The 21,479-nt window shown below is 33.4% G+C and overlaps 4 protein-coding genes across 7 annotated transcripts; all 4 read right to left on the bottom strand.

The window, feature by feature from the left end:
• LOC116138971 (serine/arginine-rich splicing factor RS40) lies at positions 1-4,156 on the bottom strand. Of its 3 annotated transcripts, none has more exons than XM_031424640.1 (6): positions 4,147-4,156; positions 2,976-3,085; positions 1,494-1,606; positions 1,145-1,383; positions 406-1,029; positions 1-303 (listed from the first exon to the last, which is right to left on the bottom strand). In XM_031424640.1, the coding sequence occupies exons 2-6, from the start codon at positions 3,082-3,084 to the stop codon at positions 279-281; spliced, it is 1,110 nt and encodes a 369-aa protein (XP_031280500.1). In that variant the 5' UTR covers position 3,085; positions 4,147-4,156; the 3' UTR covers positions 1-278. The 3 variants fall into 3 exon arrangements, with proteins under 3 accessions (XP_031280500.1, XP_031280501.1, XP_031280502.1); XM_031424641.1 differs by lacking the exon at positions 4,147-4,156 and adding an exon at positions 1,821-2,432; XM_031424642.1 differs by lacking the exon at positions 4,147-4,156 and adding an exon at positions 1,821-2,150.
• Positions 4,157-6,380: 2,224 nt separating this feature from the next.
• On the bottom strand, positions 6,381-7,091 carry LOC116138960 (LOB domain-containing protein 24-like). Its single transcript, XM_031424635.1, has 2 exons — positions 6,936-7,091; positions 6,381-6,572 (listed from the first exon to the last, which is right to left on the bottom strand). Exons 1-2 carry the CDS (start codon positions 7,089-7,091, stop codon positions 6,381-6,383), a joined length of 348 nt encoding a protein of 115 aa, XP_031280495.1.
• Positions 7,092-10,503: 3,412 nt separating this feature from the next.
• Positions 10,504-13,451, bottom strand: LOC116138959 (two-component response regulator ARR2-like). The gene is made up of 8 exons (XM_031424634.1): positions 13,298-13,451; positions 12,809-13,195; positions 12,614-12,690; positions 11,294-12,226; positions 11,014-11,175; positions 10,811-10,906; positions 10,657-10,731; positions 10,504-10,551 (listed from the first exon to the last, which is right to left on the bottom strand). The coding sequence occupies exons 1-8, from the start codon at positions 13,449-13,451 to the stop codon at positions 10,504-10,506; spliced, it is 1,932 nt and encodes a 643-aa protein (XP_031280494.1).
• Positions 13,452-16,826: 3,375 nt separating this feature from the next.
• LOC116138988 (traB domain-containing protein) lies at positions 16,827-19,663 on the bottom strand. 2 transcript variants are annotated; one of them, XM_031424663.1, is made up of 7 exons: positions 19,190-19,663; positions 18,894-19,009; positions 18,720-18,808; positions 18,551-18,625; positions 18,250-18,357; positions 17,460-17,555; positions 16,827-17,206 (listed from the first exon to the last, which is right to left on the bottom strand). In XM_031424663.1, exons 1-7 carry the CDS (start codon positions 19,570-19,572, stop codon positions 16,940-16,942), a joined length of 1,134 nt encoding a protein of 377 aa, XP_031280523.1. In that variant the 5' UTR covers positions 19,573-19,663; the 3' UTR covers positions 16,827-16,939. The 2 variants fall into 2 exon arrangements, with proteins under 2 accessions (XP_031280523.1, XP_031280524.1); XM_031424664.1 differs by having other exon boundaries at positions 18,894-19,020; positions 19,190-19,321.
• Positions 19,664-21,479: the final 1,816 nt, after the last annotated feature.

Raw genomic sequence — 21,479 nt, 5'->3', positions numbered from 1 at the left:
TTCGAAAATCAAAAGCACAATCAGGGAAACACATGAATCACATACTCCATAACGGGTCTCAATTGTTCATTGACAGAAATTAAAGATCCATTTGGTTTTGCGCTAAAACAGAAATACTAAACTAAGAACTAAACTACATCACGGGTTCACGTGCAGAAAATTATGATTTAACTTCTGCACAGTCGTCATAAGAGGGCAGTACACATCAGAGTTTAAACGGGAACAAATTCCATACAACTGCTACTGCTATCCGACAATGAGGCAATCAAAGATCATCTTCAGTCATCAGCCGGGGGTGAGCGACTGCATAACAAATTAACATCAAGTAAAATGCACACAAAATAAGTTTTAGAAAAAAGATTTAAAAAGAAAAAAAAAAAAAAAAATCAAGTGGAAGAAAATAACCTGCGGTATCTGTCATTGTCGGGGCTATCAGCTCCACCATAATTGGGGCTGTCCCTAGCTTCAGGCATAGAATTTGGGCTAGGGCCACGACCATTGTCAGGGCTACCTTCTCTTCCATAGGGACTTCCACTGCCTTGACGACCATTGTCAGGACTAGACCTCTCTCTTCCATATGGACTGCGGCTGGGTCCACGAACATTGTCAGGGCTTGGCTTCTCTCTCCGATATGGACTGCGACTAGATCCATGGCCATTTTCAGGGCTACCTCTCTCTCTTCGGTAAGGACTACGGCTAGGGCCACGGCCATGATCAGCACCACTCTCTTTTTTATAAGGACTACGGCTAGTACCCCGTCCATAATCAGGGCTGCGACGATCTCTCCTATAGGGACTTGGGCTGCGAACACGACCATAATCAGGGCTTGCCCTTTCTCTCCGATAAGGACTGCGGCTAGAGCCACGACCATAATCAGGGCTTCCCCTTTCTCTTCGGTAAGGGCTTGGGGATCTCCTTCTGCCCCTATCAGGTGACCTGTCGCGACTCCTATCAGGACTATGTCCATTCCTCCGATCATCATCATCACGAACTGCATACTCAACTGAAATAACTCGGTCCATCAACTTGCTGCAAACCACAAGATAAAAACATTAAGATAGAGTAAAAAGATATTAAAAAAATAAGATGATAAAGGTCAAAACAGACAGCCAAAAAAAAAAAAAAAAAATTCATGAAGATCAACCTCATATTTGTAGTTTCCAATGCTCTGGTGGCATCCTCCTGTGCTTCATATTGAACAAATGCAAAATTCCTTCTGATCCTTACACTTACTATCTTTCCATATGGCTCAAAGTGCCTTTCCAAGTCCCTAGTCCGGGTATGGTATGGATCAAAATTGATGACAAACAAGGTCTTTGATGGTCTTGTATTTGAAGAAGGTCTTCTTGAACCGCCGCCTGGTCTTCTAATACCACGTTCATGCTACAACAAAGAAATGAAAGAGCTCTTCTAAGGTGTTTAAGTAATCATAATAAAAGTTGAAATAAGATGAATGACAAAGTCATTTATCCAACCTACAAAAAATGTTGTACCTTTGTCCATTCAACACGAAGTCTGCGACCCTTGCGTCCAAACTCAGTCCGATCAAGCCCTCGAATGGCATCTTCTGCATCTCTCTCATCTTCCATATAAATAAAAGCAAACCCTAAATGCAACAGTGTAAAAGTTGAATAAATGTCATAACTTTTATACATCTTGAAGAAAAAGTTAAGAATCCTCCCATAAAAGGAATCTTCAATATGAGATGGCATTTTCTCCTTTCAGCATCATACAAACCACCTAAGTCCTACCTTAGAATAAAAATTTGGCAACCTCCGTGAAATCTATAAACTAACTGACCAGCAAAAGTAGTAACAGACCTTGTGTGATGAACTAAGTGATGTCAAGGAACAAGATTCCAAAAGTGGATGTCTCATGGTAGGTCAATGAATATAGAGAGCCTTCTCCATCTATTCTGATGCCTCTGCTGTGAGGTCGGCAATGTTTCTACGTTGAAACATGTCTGAAATTGAAGGCTGGGCAAAAGTCATGAGGAATGAAAAGGCAATGAGAAAAATGTGGTATGGTTGTGCCATTGCAGATGAGAGTGACTCTTCCTGAGAACAAGAAGAGGAAGCTCGTCACAGGCAGGAAATGGAATTCTGAAGAGTGCATCCATTAGCCGGGAGTATGGATATCCCAAGAAAATCCTGCGCCAAAGAAAATGTTGAGAATGGGGGTTTATGTTTCAAAAAAGATGTTTTTCTCTCTCAAACATATCCTCAAACCCCCACTGGAACTCAACAAGGGATGGATGCTGTTTCTGAGTCACGTATTCTGAAGTATTGCTGACAACCACGTAACATGAGGAGCTGCCATCTTCATGGACAGTGAATTGGACCGATTGAAGTGCCTTGTCAATGCTGGATTTAACTGCCTTTTTTATTTTGTGTGTGGTACCGAATTATCTACATCCTTTCATATACAGAATACTATGACAGAGTACAAGCATATAGGTAATTTTAATTGCAGTACGATGAACAAATTCACCTAACACACTAAGTGGAAAATGAACTACTAATTTCATTAGCATCTGCCTATAGAATGCATAATAATAGCGAAAGTCCACTCCATACAACATCCAATTCACACCATTCTGCCCTTCCTTCATTTCTTAATTTGAAGGATAAACTAAATTCAAATGCCAGACTAAATCATTAACATGAAGATAGTAAATAAATATTTCAACTTACTATTTATAAAGAAATTCAATCATGTAAAATTCCTGGAACTGAACATTGACTGTTGTTAGTTAAGGCAATTCAAGTTAATCGCTAACAATCATTTATACACTCATTTATGCATCTACAATAAAAGAAGTATGGAGTGACTGAGCCCAGTTGATCAAAAATCTAACTGAAGAATAAAATTTTGAAGCAAATTTTACATAGTGCCAACAATTGCCATCAAAACCATTACACAAACCAACTAAATGGATGCAATAGTAAATAAAAGAACATAAAGAGACTACTTACCAGACTTCATATCCACTCTATCAACTTTGCCATATCTTCTGAAAAGTCGTTCCAGATCAGATTGGCGCGCATCATACTCAAAGTTTCCACAGAATATAGGCCTCATCATACTTGGGCACAAAAAGAAAAAAAATTCACTACTTGTGAAGAGAGATAAAAATAATATAAAACAAACATGGACTTCAAATAACAAATTGTGCAAGTATTATGAAGATTCAATTATCGCATTCAGTCTACTAAAAAGCAATTCTCATATTGACTTTATGATAAATTTTAAATGCTTTCTTAACATATGCCAATAAATAAACACAATTAGGCCACTAAAAAGCGAAAACTTTTACCAAATCTTGGACTTCATTTACAAGAAAACAGCAAGAAACATCCAATTCTAATTGTATAGGCATCATCAAAATTTGTATCTTTGTACCATTTACATGTGCCTTACCAGAATTTTAAAAGCATAAAACAAATACGGAATAAGAATCTGTTGATCACTAACCAACATTTTATTTCCAATAGCTCAACGAAGAAAAAAAGTAAGACTACAACAGCCACAAAATTAATAAGAATCACTTCACGGAAAACAGAATAACAACCTTAATCGAAATGGCCATGGACGAACTTGTAATAAACAATGTATCAAGAGAAAATCCTTAGCAGCCTTTGCAACCCAAGAAGACGAAAGTAGTTCAGTTTTTCAATTCCTTTTTTATCTAACCTCACGCTCAACCCATTAAACATTATAAAATATTGAAAATTCTTTCACATTATTTTCTACCACTCTCCACGATAAGCACAGCTTAAAACCACACGTATAACTGAGGGTCTACATATGAGATAAAATTCTATCAAGACATAGCTCCTTTATGTACATGCTTTCAATATGTACTTACGAGTAAAAAAGCGAAAAAAAAAGAAAAAAGAAAAAAAAAAGGTACAAATATTCCCAGGTTTTGAAGCATTTCTGTATATAATAAAAGAAAACAAAATATGAATTATGAATTAAACAATCCTCTGCAAATATGTGTTATCAAAGTAAATATCAATAACATCACAGTCAGATCTAAAACATATCAAAATTAACCAAGATCTGGTCAAACAAATAATGAGATTCAGATCTATCGTAAAAGAAAAAATAAACCTCAGATCTATCGTAAGAGAAAAAGTAAACCACAGATCTGTGCAAAACCTGACGCTTAGTTACACAAAAGCTCGATAAAGAAGAGAAAATAAAAGCTAAATCTCCAAATCAGCAGATTTTTCAACTTTCTCTCGTAATTTCACCAAGAACCAAACACAAAAGAAGAAATTTCAAGAGAAAATCTCAGTTACAAGGATATAAAGTCCTCTAATAGTTTGTTCTTACCTGTAAGAGCGGCGATTGAAAGCTGTGAATCGAGCTTCGAAACCTAACCCAAACAGTCTTCAGAGATATTTTTGAAACGGCCAACAAAAAGTAAGTCAACAAATAAAAGAAGATGACGTTGATATATGCAGCCCGACTGAGAGATACCCCTGCCTCTATTGATATTTACAATTGTAGCCTTTTCTTTTATAAATTGTACAGGAAAATTACATCTTAATTGCATTTATTCAATTTTTTACATTCAAGGTAATGACTAATAAGGTATAATACAACTATACAAGGTAATAAAGTACAACGTGCGTATAATGTGTTTCAAAATACAAAATAAAATTTCAACACTACACTTATAAGATATAACTTAATAAAATTTTAATCATGGATTCAATACAATCCAATGGGTATAGAAATTGCTTAAGTGCCAAACAAAATAGATACCTCTAAACTATTTCTCATCCATTAAATTACAAATATCTACGGTTGAAAATCTGTGTCTCAATTAAAGTTAAAAGATATCGACATATATATATATATATGTCAAAACGAATAATAAATTATGAAAGTCATATGAATATTTTGAGTGATGGAATCATTTAGATAATTCATCAATAAATATTAAAATCACAAGCAGAATTTAAGAATTTCAATATATATTCTAAATTTTCATCATAATTGTCAATTTTATAAGTGTTTCAAATACGATGTCTAATATTAAATAAAGTTTATGGGGTGCTATATGTCGTTTGACGTGATAAATTCATCCAATCCAACCAAGAGGAAAAATAAAAATTAAGAAAAAAATATGCATTAAAAACTTGAATTGATCATTAGGAATGTGATTTTGATTTTTGAAACAACAGGGCAGGTTGTATCTTCAGTCATAGAACCGGGCCTACTCTTTGGGCTTGGATTCACTATTATCCACTAAATATTTTCTTATTGAGAAATCTAAAGATGGGGTTATTATTTGGACCCACGTTTTCTCTAATAAGCCCATCCCTTTTGGTACAAAATTGTAGTGATTAGAAACCCAACCTGTGCAGTGACCTACCCAAGCCACTAGGCCCAGGTCGAGCAGTTTGATCAGTTTGAGGCCATCGGTTAAACCGGTGTCTAAAGTTTAAAATCTAACAAAGATACCCCTAAAAATTATGTAAGTCCTTGTAGGTTTGAAATTTTACAAAAACACCCCAAACACCACTGTCGGCATAGGCAAATAAGGCATGTTTCCGGCAATGACAACACTCCCTATCACCATAAAAACACTCTCCTAAGTCTCCTGACCCAAACTCATCTCACTCCTCCCCCGTTCACCTCCCTAATCACTAGCGACAGAGGGCTTTTTCCAATGACGTTGTTTTGCAATTTTCGGTCGATTTACTCACCGAAAATCGACGCCGTTGCCTAGGGGTGTTAAAAAAAAAATAAAAACTGAACCGAACCAGAAAACTGGTTAACGGTTCGGTTATGGTTTGAAAAATTCAAAAAACTAAATTTTCGGTTTGGTTACCGGTTCGGGAAAAAATAAAAAGCGGTTAACTGAAACCGGTTTTTTGAATTTAAAATATATATTATATTAAATAAAAATAAATATTATATATTAAATAAAAAACTAATAATATTATATATTATATATTAAATAAAAAATAATAATTTTTTAATGTTTTGTTAGTAGTGATCAATTGATATATATGAATATTTAATTTTTATTTGGATATGTATTATTTATATTTACAATTTAGTTTAAGAAAAAATAAAAAAAAATAAGTTTTATAAAAAAAAAAAAAGAGAAAACTGACCCAATAAAGGCTCCGGGTCACTGTTCAACCGACTGGCCGAGTTCCTAAATAGGATAAACCCAAATTCCAGTCAAGATTGAATTATGTCCAGGACACAAGAATGTTCAAAATAAAATAAAAGAATATGAGAAAGTATGAAGAAAGGTCTTGAAAAGAACTTGATTACTGTGATTGAAAGATAAACCACATTGATACAATGGCAAGACAGTAATTTTGAAACTAGCTAGATTTTGAAGGTTTCAATTAATCTATTATTGTGTTGATGAAACCGAAAAGTTGAGCTTGAGTCTTAGCTAATTGGGTCTCTGCGTTTTGTATTTGTTGATGAAGACGATGAATAATTCCAACACAACCATAAACAGGGTCTTCAACTCGATGTCGTGCCTCGAAACTCAACGAATCTGCTGCTTCCGCTCGTAGATTTGCTGGAAGTTGCTGAACATTTAATCAAAATAATGAACCTCAAAAGCAAAGCATCTAGTAATCTCAATATTATCAGAATGTATATGTTCATACACATAATGACATTAATTCTCGATGGACTTAAAGTTAAATGATTATTATTTTTAAAATGAAAATAAGATTTTACTTTTCCCAGACCGTAGCAGTAGCAAGACACGGAAACCCAGTAAAAAACAAAAGAAAAAATGCGCAAAATAATGCAGACATAAAAGCAGAAGCAGCAGTACATAAAAGCAGAAGCAGCAGTACTAAGTGATAGCGTCAAAACAATGAAAAGCCAGTATGAAAAGTACCCATATGGCTGAAATATCATTTGATTCATTAATTAAATAGTACCTGCAGCATCTTTGCGACATTGCTGGCACCATAGATTTTGTGAACACAAGCAAATCTTTGAGGATCATTGGCTGGAAAATAAAGAGAGAAAATGCAATCTGAAGGGCACCTTCTTCGCAGATATTTGCAAGCTGCACAGCGACCACCACCAGGCATCATTGATCTATTTCTCAGATAAATCTAATAATAAATCTTTACCCACAAAGATCCTCAGAACAAAATATTTAGGAAGATATTTTCTTTTTGTTCTAGTATCTTTCTATTAGATTTTCGTATTTGTAGTGAAAGGTCTTGAGAGATTTTGCAACGGCTACTTTTGACATTCAAAACAATTGGGATTTGAGAAGGAAAGTTGGGGACGATGGACAGTAATTCCTATTTTATTGCAAGAAATAATATTTTTCTAATTGGTAAGAGTTCTGGATTTAACAACCAAAAAAAGAAAAAAACTACATATATATATATATATATATAGGCTTAGCTTTTATTTATGGGCTTTGGCTCAACGAGGGGATGGATCATGTTGGTCTAATTTCATTTATTTGTTCTATAGTCTTTGTATTTATTATTTTATTTGTTTTCTTTTAGTTACACAATGTTTAGGGGTTAAAAATAATTTTTATTCTTATTAATAATCAACATCTCGTAGCCTATTTTCAATTCTAACTCCAATCAAATATGAACTATTTTAAGTTAAAATAATATCAGGCTTACAAATTTTATTATGTTCGAAATGGTTATCGTGGTTATTGATTTGAGGATGGTAGGTTTTAGTTTTTCTTTTGTTGGGTTTTTGCTGGTGCATAGCTAAGCTGTCTAGGCTATGCAGTTTATGGCATGTTATTTGGAGGAATGGTGTTCCTATGAGCTTGGCATGGCAGGCCTTTGTACTGGATGATGATTGGGATTTCCTCTGGGGAGTTTTTTTGGATTATGGGTCGCTGTAATTTGCTAGCTTATTGCGGCCTCCTCATTTTGGCTGGTTTATCTTAGTGTGTTTGTGCTGTTCAGGCCGAAAAATGTCTCCACTCCTGTTGTTCTTTTTTGCTTTATGCTATTTGTTGGATGAGCTGTGTGGCGTTCAGAGAGGGTCTGTTTTGGTTGACCCTTTGTTGGTTGAAACTGGGAGATCTGACCATGCTGGAAACTGCTTATTTTGGTCATCAAATCTCCCATGTCCCCACTCCCTGCTTTGTGTGTTGGAAGGATTGTATTGATGATTGGGGGTGGCCGAAGGTTGCTTTTTTTTATTGCCCTGTGGGGTTCTTTTTGGGTGGAAGATAGATAGGATATATATGATTATATGCTAACCTTCCTATTTGTGGAGCAAGGTCTGTTTAGTGTTTCCTTGTTGTGTGCATCCTGAGATTTTTGGGATTGTTTATCGGTGGTTCCTTCGTGTAGTTTGAACATTTGGGGTTTGTCCAAGGTTCTTCCCTAAGGGATCTTTTTTTCCCTTGTTAGGCTATATTTCTTCATTCTTTAATACAATTTCTGGTTACCCAAAACAAAATTATATTATACTTTTTTTTTTTAATGCAAATATTGATGGGTTAATATTTATTTAAGTTTATTTATGTTTAATTTCGTTAAAAGTTGAATACCAGACAATAATTTGGTATTGATAGTCTCAAACTTTTAAAAAGGAAAGAAAGAAATTTAAAGACCAAAATGGAGGACATATAAACAGTTAGCAACTAGAGAGAAGTTGTAGTGAAAGTGGTTTAAAGACAAATCATAAAGTTTGTAATGTAAGAATTTAAGACCTTGAACAACCAATCGTGCATCGAAATTCAAACTGATGGCCTATCTTTCACAAAACTAAATGACTAGTCATGCTATAAAGAGAATCAAAGCCAAGAAGTTTGGGTGGATCCAATACTTGCTGAGGGTGGGCCATTTAAAAAAAAAAAAAAAAATTAATATGTATAATTTCTGGATTTTGGCCCACTCTAATAGAAATACTAATGTATAATTATTTTTTATTTTAGCCCACTCTAATAGAAAGTTTTGGATCCACTACTGTGTGAGTTGACAGGTAAATAAAAAGTAAACGACTTTTTCCCACCCAAATAATGGCTTAATGATACTTTTCCACCCACAAATTTTTAAAATACCACTTTACTATTCATATTATTATTTTGTTTCCGATTCTAGCATCATTACGACCCCATACCACCATAATTCTCTTCCCCAATCATCACTCACCAAAACCCCTCAAATCTTACTATTGCTGACTTTGTCAATCTTCGGTAATCGAGCGATTAGGGTTTGCACAACTGCTCCTAGATCTTAAGTTAAATTTTGATCAATCCCAACCACCAAAATCCAACTTTCCACCACCAAAACACTCATCGGCATCCCTTCTTCAAAAGCCCTAGTAGTTTGGATTGAAGTTACTTTTTGTTCCCTCCCGAAATATGAATTTAAGTAGTAAAATGTTATTTTAAATGTTTATGGATGAAAAAAGTATTATTAAACCGTTATTTGGGTGGACAAAAGTCTTTAACTCATAAATAAACTCAAACGGCAAGTCGTGGTAGAAATAAATTCAAATTCACAAAAACATTTTATAAAAAAAAAAAAAAAATTAGAGTCTAGGAGTAGGAGAAGAGATTTTAGCACACAACTTATAACTAAAATTAACAAGAAAAAGATAAAATATAATTATTTAAAAAGTCTCCCGCTTAATTTATTAGCAATTAAAAGTTAAAAGTTTTTCCACCCACAAATTTTTAAAATACCACTTTACTATTCATATTATTATTTTGTTTCCGATTCTGGCATCATTACGACCCCATACCACCACAATTCTCTTCCCCAATCATCACTCACCAAAACCCCTCAAACCCTACTATTGCTGACTCTGTCAATCTTCGGCAATCGAGCGATTAGGGTTTGCACAACTGCTCCTAGATCTTAAGTTAAATTTTGATCAATCCCAACCACCAAAATCCAACTTTCCATTACCAAAACACTCATCGGCATCCCTTCTTCAAAAGCCGTAGTAGTTTGGACTGAGGTTACTTTTTGTTCGCTGCCAAAGTATGAATTTGAGTAGTAAAATGGTATTTTAAATGTCTATGGATAAAAAAAGTATTATTAAACCGTTATTTGGGTGGGCAAAAGTCTTTAACTCATAAATAAACTCAAACGGCAAGTCGTGGTAGAAATAAATTCAAATTCACAAAAAGATTTTATTAAAAAAAAAAAATTAGAGTCTAGGAGTAGGAGAAGAGATTTTAGCACACAACTTATAATTAAAATTAACAAGACAAAGATAAAATATAATTATTTAAAAAGTCTCTTAATTTATTAGCAATTAAAACTTCAAAGTTTATACTCAAACGCAATGGCAAAAGCCAACAAGACAAAGATAAAATATAATTATTTAAAAAGTCTCCCGCTTAATTTATTAGCAATTAAAAGCTTATACTCAAACGCAATGACAAAAACCAAGAACTACTACTTAAGAAAACTAGAAATTGAACTGAATCCAATCCATAGAAGCTGATAGAAGTTTATCCATGACTGGATTTAGATCCTTCCCAGATTGGCGATCATTCTCTCAGAATGGGTGATCTTTAAACAAAGAGTTCAAGAACTCGTCCCATTCCTGCAGTGAGAACCAAACACATTTTCTTTAAGAAAAGTTTCCAAAAACTCTGAAACTTAAGTTAAATTGAAGCCATTAATTTGAGGTTAAAAATTGTGGACATACCTGATTTCCTGAAAGGGCAGTGTCCATTAACAGGTAATTTAGCTCAGAGTTGACCTGGCCTTCGTTTCCTTGTTGCTACAGTAATATAAAAACCAGTGGGTTAGGGTTACATGAATGGAAGTAAAGATTGATATGAAGTGAGAACTAGACTTGCCTGGTCAAGGTTTTCATTAAACATTGGGAAGTAGTCATCCATTGGATTGTTCCCATTCTCCAAGTCTGGGTTCATAGCTTCTTCAATCTCCTGAAGCTGCATAAGATATATAAACTTAATTAGAAGTAATTTTGTTTTATAAAAAAAATCTGGAAATATTGCTTCTATTATTTATAACAAAATGAAGGAAGAATTAGCCATGCCTGATCAAGAGTTGGTTCATTATTAAGGCGAGGATCATTTTCTTCAACACCAAATGCGCTAGAAAAGTCCAGGTTCAAGGATAAATTGCCTGGAGGATTCATTTCAGCAAAATTTGACCTGGTAGGAAAGTTAGGGTTCGGGCCACCTTCACTCCCTTGTTGCTATACATATCAAAACTTGTTGTCAATAAGAAAATAAAGAATTTGGGTGAAAGCTAATTGGTTTGCTAAAAATATAATTAAATTGATATTAAGCAAGATTATAATAAAATTTACTCACCTGATACGGAAATAGACAGTTTGTTGTCCCAGACAGAATGTCAGAAATGTTGCCTTCCCTGAGTTGCTGTGGATTACCAAACACAGAAGCATTATTCATCAAATCAGAAGTAAAATTATTTTGTCCATTGTTGCGGCCGAGACCATATTGTTGCAGTGGTGGCAGGATTGGAGTGCTTTCTTGTTGATTAACACTGGCAAATGCTGGTTGGAATGGGTAATTTGCACGATCAAACTCTGTAGAAGAAGACTCTCCAGGAGGGAAATAACCAAATGTAGCACTTCCCGCTGGGCCAATATTCATATTGTCATTGTGAGCCGGATTGATCAAGCCACAACCAGCATTCAGAAAATTACCATCGAGTGCCATTTGGCCAATTGGAGAGAGCTCCATATCATCAGTTATTGACATCCCAGCATAATTTGGAGGAAGGTTGATAATTCCTGGAGTTCCAAAATTCATATCTGGCCTTGCCTGAGACTGTTGAGGATACATTTGCATTGGATTGGTGCCATTCAGAAGACCACCGGGCATGCCTCCAAGGGAAAACAAATTGTTTCCAAAGTCATTTGATCCCATTCCAAAAGTGGGGAGATTTGCCTGACCGAGAGGATTTGTGGTTCCAAAATTTGGTTGATAAAGATTAGCTTCATTTCCCAGCTGCAAACCGAGTTGAGACACATAACCTTGCCTTGAACCAATGTTGCCACCATTAAGAGCTGAGGTACTGCCTCCATAACCTGCTAGTTGAAATGAAGTTCTGGTTGGCTGCCTTCCTTGGAATTGTTTATTGTCTTGTTGAGCATGTTTAAGCTGCAACGAGGATTGCCCTGATTTTGCAAAAGTACTGGACATAACGTTCCTACTGGAGAAGTTCTTAGTTGTAACAATAATGCCTTTCTCTGCAACTCGTTTCAGGAAGAGTCGGTACTTCTGCAAAATTCACAGCACATATACTACCATTATTTGAAGTAAATTTTCAAAAATTATTTCATTTAATTATTGAGATTGAACCTAACTTGTGTTTTTTTTCAATGTAAATCAGTTGTATAAGTCATATAGGATCATCTCAACCAACCAATTCAAAATAAAACTCCATTAAGAAATTGTAAAGTGTACATATATATATATATATATTATCATTATTATTATTATTATATTATTATTATATATATTATTATATATTTAACTGTATTGAGATAACAAAACTTTATATTTTAGTGCAATAACCATATATAATATATGCCAATTACGGGGGCATGTTTAATTACAACTCAATTAATTAGGAAGGTGAAATTTATGTAGTAATTATGAGCAAACCTGCAAATGGCTAGCGACATTTTCTCTAGTTAAGCCTGGCACATTCATGCACTCAAGAATTTTCTTGGGGACAGCCTCTGCATGAATTTCACAGAACAGAAGATCACAAACAATAAAAATATTATTCATTAATCAAAAGAAGTAACAAGAGAATGACAACATTATTATTACAAGTAACAAATAATATAAACTTACTTTCTAGGCTTATAAGCTTTATGGCTTGCAAAAAACGATTGTGAAGAGAATTTGTCCAAACCACCTTGGCCTTCTTTGGAGCAACGGAGTTTTCTCCTTCCATGTAGTCCTTACCCTTTTTGATAGCCTTTCTCTTGTGATCTTTCTTTTTTACATGCCTTTCTTCGTTGACAGATGATGCTGAACTAATATCCTCATGAGCTAAGGATCCTCCGAATTGGATGCTTCCAATGTCCTCAATGTACAGAGATTTACCTTTCTTAGATGTAATGGCATATTGCCACACATTTTTCAGATCATCTGGGTTGATTGGTTTCACTATGTAAAACACAGCTCCACTGGCTAAGCTCTCCAGTATGACACTCTCTCTGTCATCTGAGGACATTACTGCAATTGATAAATTAAGAAATATTCATGTTAATTAATTAAACATAACACTTACAATATAATAAAAAAAGTATAAAACTTTTCAATCAAAATGGTACTAACTAATGACAGGCAAATGTTTAAATTCTTCCTCGATTTGTCTTTGCAGTTCTATGCCGTTCATTTCAGGCATGTGGAGGTCGGTAAGGACGAGGTCGATACGATCATGCCGAGTCCTGACTGTAGCTAGAGCATCCACTGGGGACTTGACAGTCATAGCTGAAATATAAAGAGACAAAATAACCAGGTAAATCAACATGCAAATAAATAAATATAGTGTTATTGCAAGAGAGAATTTGAAATGGTTATAATCAAGCATATATTAATATATTTAACAGGCAGAATGGAAACTAATACCTCGATCTGAGTAATAAAAACATATATAACAGTACAAGGCCATTTAATTTAAAGAACAAAAATAAAATTAAAGCTTTCAAATTGTTTTACTATTAAGAAAATAGAGAAAATATAAAATTTGATTACCAATAAAGAAGTAATAATTTTTCTATGTGATTAATTCACAAATAATATTTCAAATACAACATTTTCATCTCTTATTCAGTCTTAACAAGAGTATGATGTACATCGTGTACATGCATACTTTACTTTATATCTAAAACAATCCTTTTCGTTGTATAAAAAAATGGAAAACAAAAGCACTTATTATATCTATATCTATTAAAAAAAAAAAAAAAAAAAAAAAAACCTTAGATTTTAAAGTGTACCCAAAATTGATGCATGCAAAACCTTCTCAAAACAAATAGAAGATTCAAAAGTATGCAAACAATAATAAACAATTTCTAGATCTACTGAAAGGAAATGAAAGAACCAGAAAAGGGGGAGTCATATAAAAGAAAACTTTTCTCTTCATGAAATATTTTTTTTCCAAATCATCACCAAGATACGAGATTGGTTGAGGTGAGGCTAGAAAAACTAAACAAGTGTGTGTGGTGTGGGCGGAGATCCATTAATGAATACCTTCATATTGCCAGATTCAGCAAAGCTGAAACAATAGAAAGAGTGTAGGATCATCGTCAACTAAGATATTAAACTTATCAGGAGAGGTTTTAGGTTGAAAGATGGACACATTTTACCACCATATGACAAATAGTTCGACGGTTGTATGTGACTACAACAAGGTGGACAATAGATGGATTTATAGGAGACTGTGATGTAGAAAAACCAGTGTTTGGCAGAAAGTCAGTGTTACATTTGTCCTTTATAAAGATAAAAAGAAGCCGTATATAGTAATAGTAGTATTCAACCTTCCACCCTTAATTTTTCCGTCTTTAAACAAAACAATGCTGTGTTTAATAAAATTATGTTGACAAAATACATGTTTACCCCCTGAATTTTTTATGCAATTAATGCCAAAATCTAGAGCAAAATCAATATATTTATTGCTCAATACCAGAAGTGATAGATTCTTATGAAGGAGTTCTTTTTAAAGAAGATTATGAAATCTTTTATTTAAATTCCTCTTATTAGTTCCTTAATTTCCAATAAGAAATGATTTATTTTAGTTTTTTTAATGGTTTAAATTATTGAAATGTATGTTCTTAAATAATTAAAAAAAAAAAAATCATTCATCGTATATACGGAAGAATCAACAACAACACATGAAAGTATCAATTTAATAGTTTAAATGTTATAAAAATCTTATAATTTAAGAGGAAAACGACAAATTATAATGAATAATGATCTAACAATAACAGTATAACCGTTAATATTCTATCTTATTATAAGAATCTTTTATCTTATATGTTATAAGATTGACACGAGTCATCGGATCGGATCTTAATAACTTGTTAATTATATACTTTTAAAGAATCATAAATCATTTAAATTCTACTTGTAATCCTCTTTAAAAAGTCCCAAAAGCTTAGATTTGGATTTTATGGAAACTATAACAAGGAGAATCTATGAAGAAAATCTTTATTTTTTATATTTGATACATAAATTATAAAAATAAAATACTTCCCATAATTTCTATAAATTGAAACTTGTTTATATATAGATAACATAATTGTGGGATAAAAACTATAACCAATCTCTATCTTATTACAAGATTGCCATACCTTATGGGGTTTTCGGTAATTTATTAATTATATATATTTAGAAAATTAAAAGTAAATTTAAATCAATTTTACCTATGGCATGCTCGACCTCCCTTGGATAACAGGAAGTCTCACACAAAGACCATGAAACCCAGGTCAAGGGAGGACACGTGTACAATGATGAATACACTTGTTAACGTCATTTTTAATTTCTAGAAAACTTGTAATAAATATGATTTAATAAAATTTGTACATATTATAAATAAAGGAATGAGGTATTATAATTACAGTATCTCAATCTCAAAACAAAACCACAGTTTGAAACTAGGTGCTGCTTGTTGTTTTTAAATATACTTAAAATTGGACTTAGCTAATAATAATTACTATACTTTAATTGATTTGTTTTTAGGTAGAATTTTCATTTAAGAATAATAAATATCTACTAATGTTTTTAGAAATTTATTTAAAAGGTTAATTATTGCATTTTATTTATATTATTATTATTATTATTATTTTGAAATTTGTTTATCTGCTTTAATAATTAAAATTTTGAATATAAATTTTATTTATTAAAAATTAAACCTCAGGGGGATCTTTGTCATTTAATCAAACCTCAGGGGAATTTAATATTAACTCTTTATATTGAGGGAGTAAGAGATAAAGTGATTAAGTGAAGTTCTTGGATTTGGGCTGCCAGATATAGGCAGCTAATTTTAGGCCCAACTTAGCCCAATGGGCTTTAATTATTTTCTAGTGACTAATTTTTGTCACTTCAAATATTTTCGGCTTGTTTGTTTCGTGTTTTCAAATATTCTATTTCTATTCTAAAAAAGTGCGCGTTTTGTTTTAATATTTTCAAAATCATATCCTACAATATTCAATTTTTAAAACCCTCATATATTTATTAATTTAATTAAACACCCTGAATAAAAAAATTTTATAAATTAACAAAAACACTTCCACTCACCCACATTTGTTAGATTTTGGCAATCACGGTTAGAAGGTGGTTAGAATCTAGCATAATGGCGCACTACCAATTAGATCTGACAGGTAGTGCTCCAATCTGGCCTTTCCTAGCCACATCTTTGGTTACATCTGATCGTCAATGATGGTTAATATATGGTCGTCGTTGACGGCCATATGTGGCTAGATCTAGCCTTTTTCGGACAAATCTGTGGTGGATCTGGTTGGAAAAGGCTAATGATACTATATTCTAGTGGTGGTGGCCGAAATCTAGTAACTGTGGATGCGTGTGAGTGTTTTTGGCAATTTATAACTTTTTATTATTGGGAGTGTTTAACTAAATTAACAAACTCAATAGTGTTTTTTGTTAATTTTCAAATCTACCTCGTAATAATAACCCAACTCAATTTAACAATAATATTTCAAAAATACTACTCAAAATAATAAAACAAATACACCCGAAATTCCAACACAACATCATTAATTAAATGGAAAACATAATTAAAACCATTTTCAAAAATTAATTAAAAATTAATTATATATATATATATATATATATATTTTTAATTCTATAATGTAGCAGTTCCCAGAAAGTTCTAGGATATACAAAAGAATTGAAATCTGGTAGTTGACTTAATTCACTTGAAATTTGACGAAGTGATATAATAAAGTTTTTAAAAGTATACTATAGTGAATCTTTTATCTGTTCATATAATGCCCACAACACAACGCCAATCACAGTGTCTCTAAGCAAGCTCTTGAGGAGGCCAGCGACCAAGCCATTAGAGCCATCACTAGATGCCTTCTTCCCAGCAAGATCCCTAAATCGCAAGTTCCCCTGATCCGATATCAATGCATATATTACGCCGTTCATGTGGCCCTTTCCGATCACTCCCACCACTTTCTTTGAGTTGTTCACTGCTTTGCTCCGTTTTAGTGACCATGCAAGATACTGAAAATGCAGCAATAGGTTGCCTTAGATAACAAAGTCTAAAAATCTAGATTACCAGTGAAGTCGTATAATTCATTTCAAGATTTCCTCCTTTGCTTTTCGTTAAAGGATTGATAGTAAGATCCTAATAAGAGTTTTTTTTGGGGGGGATAATTCAAGAATCGAAAGTTCATCATCTACGTTACAACTTACAAATAAAATAATATTCGACTTTCTTAATAGATAATCTGGCTGGCTCAAAGATATTTTTTACCGTGTCTCGTTCATGGATAAGAGGCTGCAGGAGTGATGGATACGAGAAACTTAGCTGTTCGTAAAGCTGAAAAGTGCTGTCATCTGGACTTGGTTCCTGTAACAGAAATTGATAGAAAAGAGATCTTTAAGATTAAAAAATATTAAGCCTAAAATGCAGAATTATAGAATCATCATCATTTAAAAAATGGAACAGGACAGATAAGTTGGATTACATACCAGAAGCTCATGAAGAATTATAATACAATGCTTTCAAATATAAAATCTGCAGCCATATTACATTTTGATACTGGGTTGTAGTTTATATATCAATCTCAATCCCTTTCTTCTCGTTTCAGGGTCTCCTATATCAACTAATCTTCACCACCACCGGGACAGCAAATATTATTGTGGGTGTCGGCAATAGCATACGGTTTTGTAGATGCATAGGATCAATTTATAATCACGAAGAAGCTCGATAAGTAAGCAGCAAAACTAACAGGTTCCATGGAATTCACATAATGTAATTGATAATATAACAAACTAAAAGGGGTGGCGTGATAGAGAACAAGAGGACTGAACAAGTTCATTAGAGTTAATAAATAAGAAATTTAGTCTAACCAGAATTTTATTTTGTTCTCGTTTTCCCCATTCCATGGGAGGCAGGTATCTAAACATGTCAAGAATAAACAAGAAATTGACACATAAGCCTAAGACAGCTTAATGTAAGTATAAATTACATGTACATATGCAGATTCAGTACCAGTAAGATTTGTACCAAAAGAAAAGGAGAAAATCAGTAAGAGAAAAACCTTGAGATTGTTCAAGGACATATCAGATGATGATGATAGCCCACGAATAACTGCTATCACTAAACTAAGCTTCTCAGTCCATTTCAGAGAATTCCAAGCCCTTTCAAGCTAGAAAAACAAAATAAACAGAACGACGTGAGTTATTTTATTGTAATCTTGTTTCATTTCACAGTTCATACATTCCATACAAGTGAATATTCTAACCTCTAGATACTATTATACATATATATAAAGCAATTACAACCTAGTTGTAAAATTTTAACACATGATGAATCAAATGCAAATTCTGAAGTGTACATACGGTTATTTCAATTGGTCGATCTCCCAAAACAATTTGAGTACCAATTTCCTCAGAGACTTTTCGAGCAGCACGAAACTGCAAATCATAGAACAAATTCATAAATTGAGACACAGAAGTCCAAATTTATTATCAAATTGTCACTCTAAAGTACTTCTCACCAGTCCATTACCTCATCTCCAAAAGGGCGGTTGACATCGGAAGAAATTTTGGATGAGAAAAGGGCCAGAAGCAGACGCAAAGCTAGAGCTGTTTGACCCCCTGTAATTATTTTCGAACATTTAGTTATTTGCCCTTTTACCTTCATTTTTTTACATAAACAAACACACAAGAAATGAATCCTCACCCAAATTAATGCTGCGACCAACAGCACCAAAAAACCCAGTTCCGCTCAAAGAAAACATATTTGACTGCAATTGTGGGTCATTCTCACCCCCGTCTGAAGTGTACATAATCCCAGCTCTGAAAATGATCTGTGCGATAATTTAAGTTAAAAAGCGGAAAAAAAAATTAAAACAAACAACATACTTGACACAAAACTAACTAAAAGTAATCATCTTTACTAAATTATTGATTAGAAAATCCAACGGACTCGGTTGATAAAAGCTAAAGCTTCCGGGAAAGCGAACTAACGAAACTTGCCTGCTTCTGCAGAGCTCGACAACCACATTATCCGGCTCAACTGCCCGCAGGACACGCTCCACGTCAGAGGCTGAACGAGGAGAAAGATGAGTGGTCCCGATCAACCATATGGTGTCAGGTTCAATAAACTCAGTCCTCCAGGCTGGCACTGGACCGAACTTCCTCTTTTCTATCAATATTAAGGTCCCATTATCTGCCAAGTTAAGTAACTCTGGACAAGTTTTGGCGATTGTGGCTCGAGAGTCTGACAGAATTTCAGTCCTGAAGTCAAACTCTGGCGGTGGAGGTTTTATTGAGACCTTCAAAGGTTTAATACGTTTGGTTGTGAGGTGATTTGGGTTTGTGGAGAAAATGGGGAACGTTGTTTTTACAAGAGTCTCCATGGACGAGAGAGTGAAGGAGTTATTCTTCTTCAGATTATGTTGCGACTTGCGAGTTTGGATAAGAAAATAACGACTATTGAATTGGAGGGTAGAGTGGCAGACACTAGAGATAGAGTTTGTTTGGACGAGTGATGGTCATTTTTTAATAACAAAATTTTGACCCATTTTATTAGGGTAATTAAATTAGCATAAATTATTTGAAAATAATTTTTTTATTTTTTAAATAAAATATATTGATATAACTATTTCATTTGTCTTTCATGAAATTAGTTTCTTAATGCCTTATTTTACAAATTAAAATTTCCAAGAAAATAATTTTAAGATAGAAATTAAAGAAAAATATGGATAAAAAAACCAATAAAAAAAAGTCATGGTAACTTTTTTGGATGTATCCCCCTCTTTGTTTAACTTTTCAAACCTGATTTTATTTTACTATCTTATAATAAAAAGTAAAAAACGTGTTTGTTTTCAAACCCAATTCTATTTTACTATCTTATCCTAAAAAGTGAAAAAACGAGTTTGTTTTAGTATTGACTATTCAATTGAAAATTTAATCATATTATATTTAACTCAAAATATTTAACAATTACATTTCTCAATAAAAGTTAATAAATTAACAAAAAAAACACCACCCACTCAAGCAACAATCGCCTGCTAGCACCTGTCGTCGGCTGTCGCTGCTGCCGCCAGAATGACTCACAATCGATTGATCTACGGCTAAAGATCTGGTTGTTGGCGGCAAAAAATAGCCAGACCTATGGCCAGAGATCTAGTCGTTAACAACAACCATATCTTTGTCGTCATTGACGGACAAGCGACGCCAGAAATCTGGTCATCAACTATGACCAAGATATGGTCGTGGTCAACTGCCAAATCTTTGGCCATAGATCTAGCTGTTTCTGACCAAATTCATGGTGGATTTGGTCGAAAACGACCAGATCGACGCATGATCGGCTAGATTCAACCGATCGTGTGCCATTCGGGCAACTGTCAACCACCGTTCAACAGTGGTAGCCGATTGCCAGCAATCAGTTGGATGGGTGGGAGTGTTTTTGTTAATTTATAAACTTTTCTTATGAGGGGTGTTTAACTAAACTAACAAATGTAAGAGGTTAAAAAATAATCTAAATATTTTTAGAAAATGTTTTCCAATAATATACCAACACATTCTTAGAATCCTATCTTAGTATTTCCTATTCATAATAGGATTTTAAAAATCCTATTAAAAAAAGTGTACAAAACATTTAATTGGTAATATACCAGTTATATTCTAGATTTTTTTTTTTATAATTAAAATGGATAAAAAGATTTTGTAATTATTATAATAAAAATTACAATCAATAGGGAGACATCATGATGAAACTTATATTTCAATGATCAGGCCAAATAAAACAAAAAAATAAAAGCCGCCATTTAAGTAGTTGATAATTTTATTTTAAAAATGGGGTGAAGGCCTTTAAAATTCATAATAGAGTAGCAAAGGGATTAATAATTTATTTATGAGTAAACAACGTTTTCCCACCCAAGGTTGGCCTCAATGACACTTTTCCACCCAAAAAATTTCAAAATATCACTTTTTCACTTAAAGTTAATATTCCGTTACAATCAAAAGCTGATTTTAACTGTAAAAATTTTATCTGTCATCATAATTTAAACCCTTGGTCTCGTCTATACAAAACTCTTCCCGCTTCGGTACCTGATTTCTTACCAATTGTCGACTATCATAAATTTAAGATTTTTTGTTCTTAATTGATTTTCGATTGATTCTAGAGATAAATATTCAATTAATCATCACCATGATATAAACTTTAGAAGAGGTAATAGTATTTTGAACTTCTTTTTTTTTTTTTTTTTTTTTTTGATAGAATAATGTCGTTAAGGTAACCCGTGCGTGATAAAAAGCCGTT

This window comes from Pistacia vera, unplaced genomic scaffold (genome assembly GCF_008641045.1).
Source record: "Pistacia vera cultivar Batoury unplaced genomic scaffold, PisVer_v2 Contig345, whole genome shotgun sequence".
NCBI classification, from domain to species: domain Eukaryota; kingdom Viridiplantae; phylum Streptophyta; class Magnoliopsida; order Sapindales; family Anacardiaceae; genus Pistacia; species Pistacia vera.
This window is presented reverse-complemented; position numbering and strand designations above follow the sequence as displayed.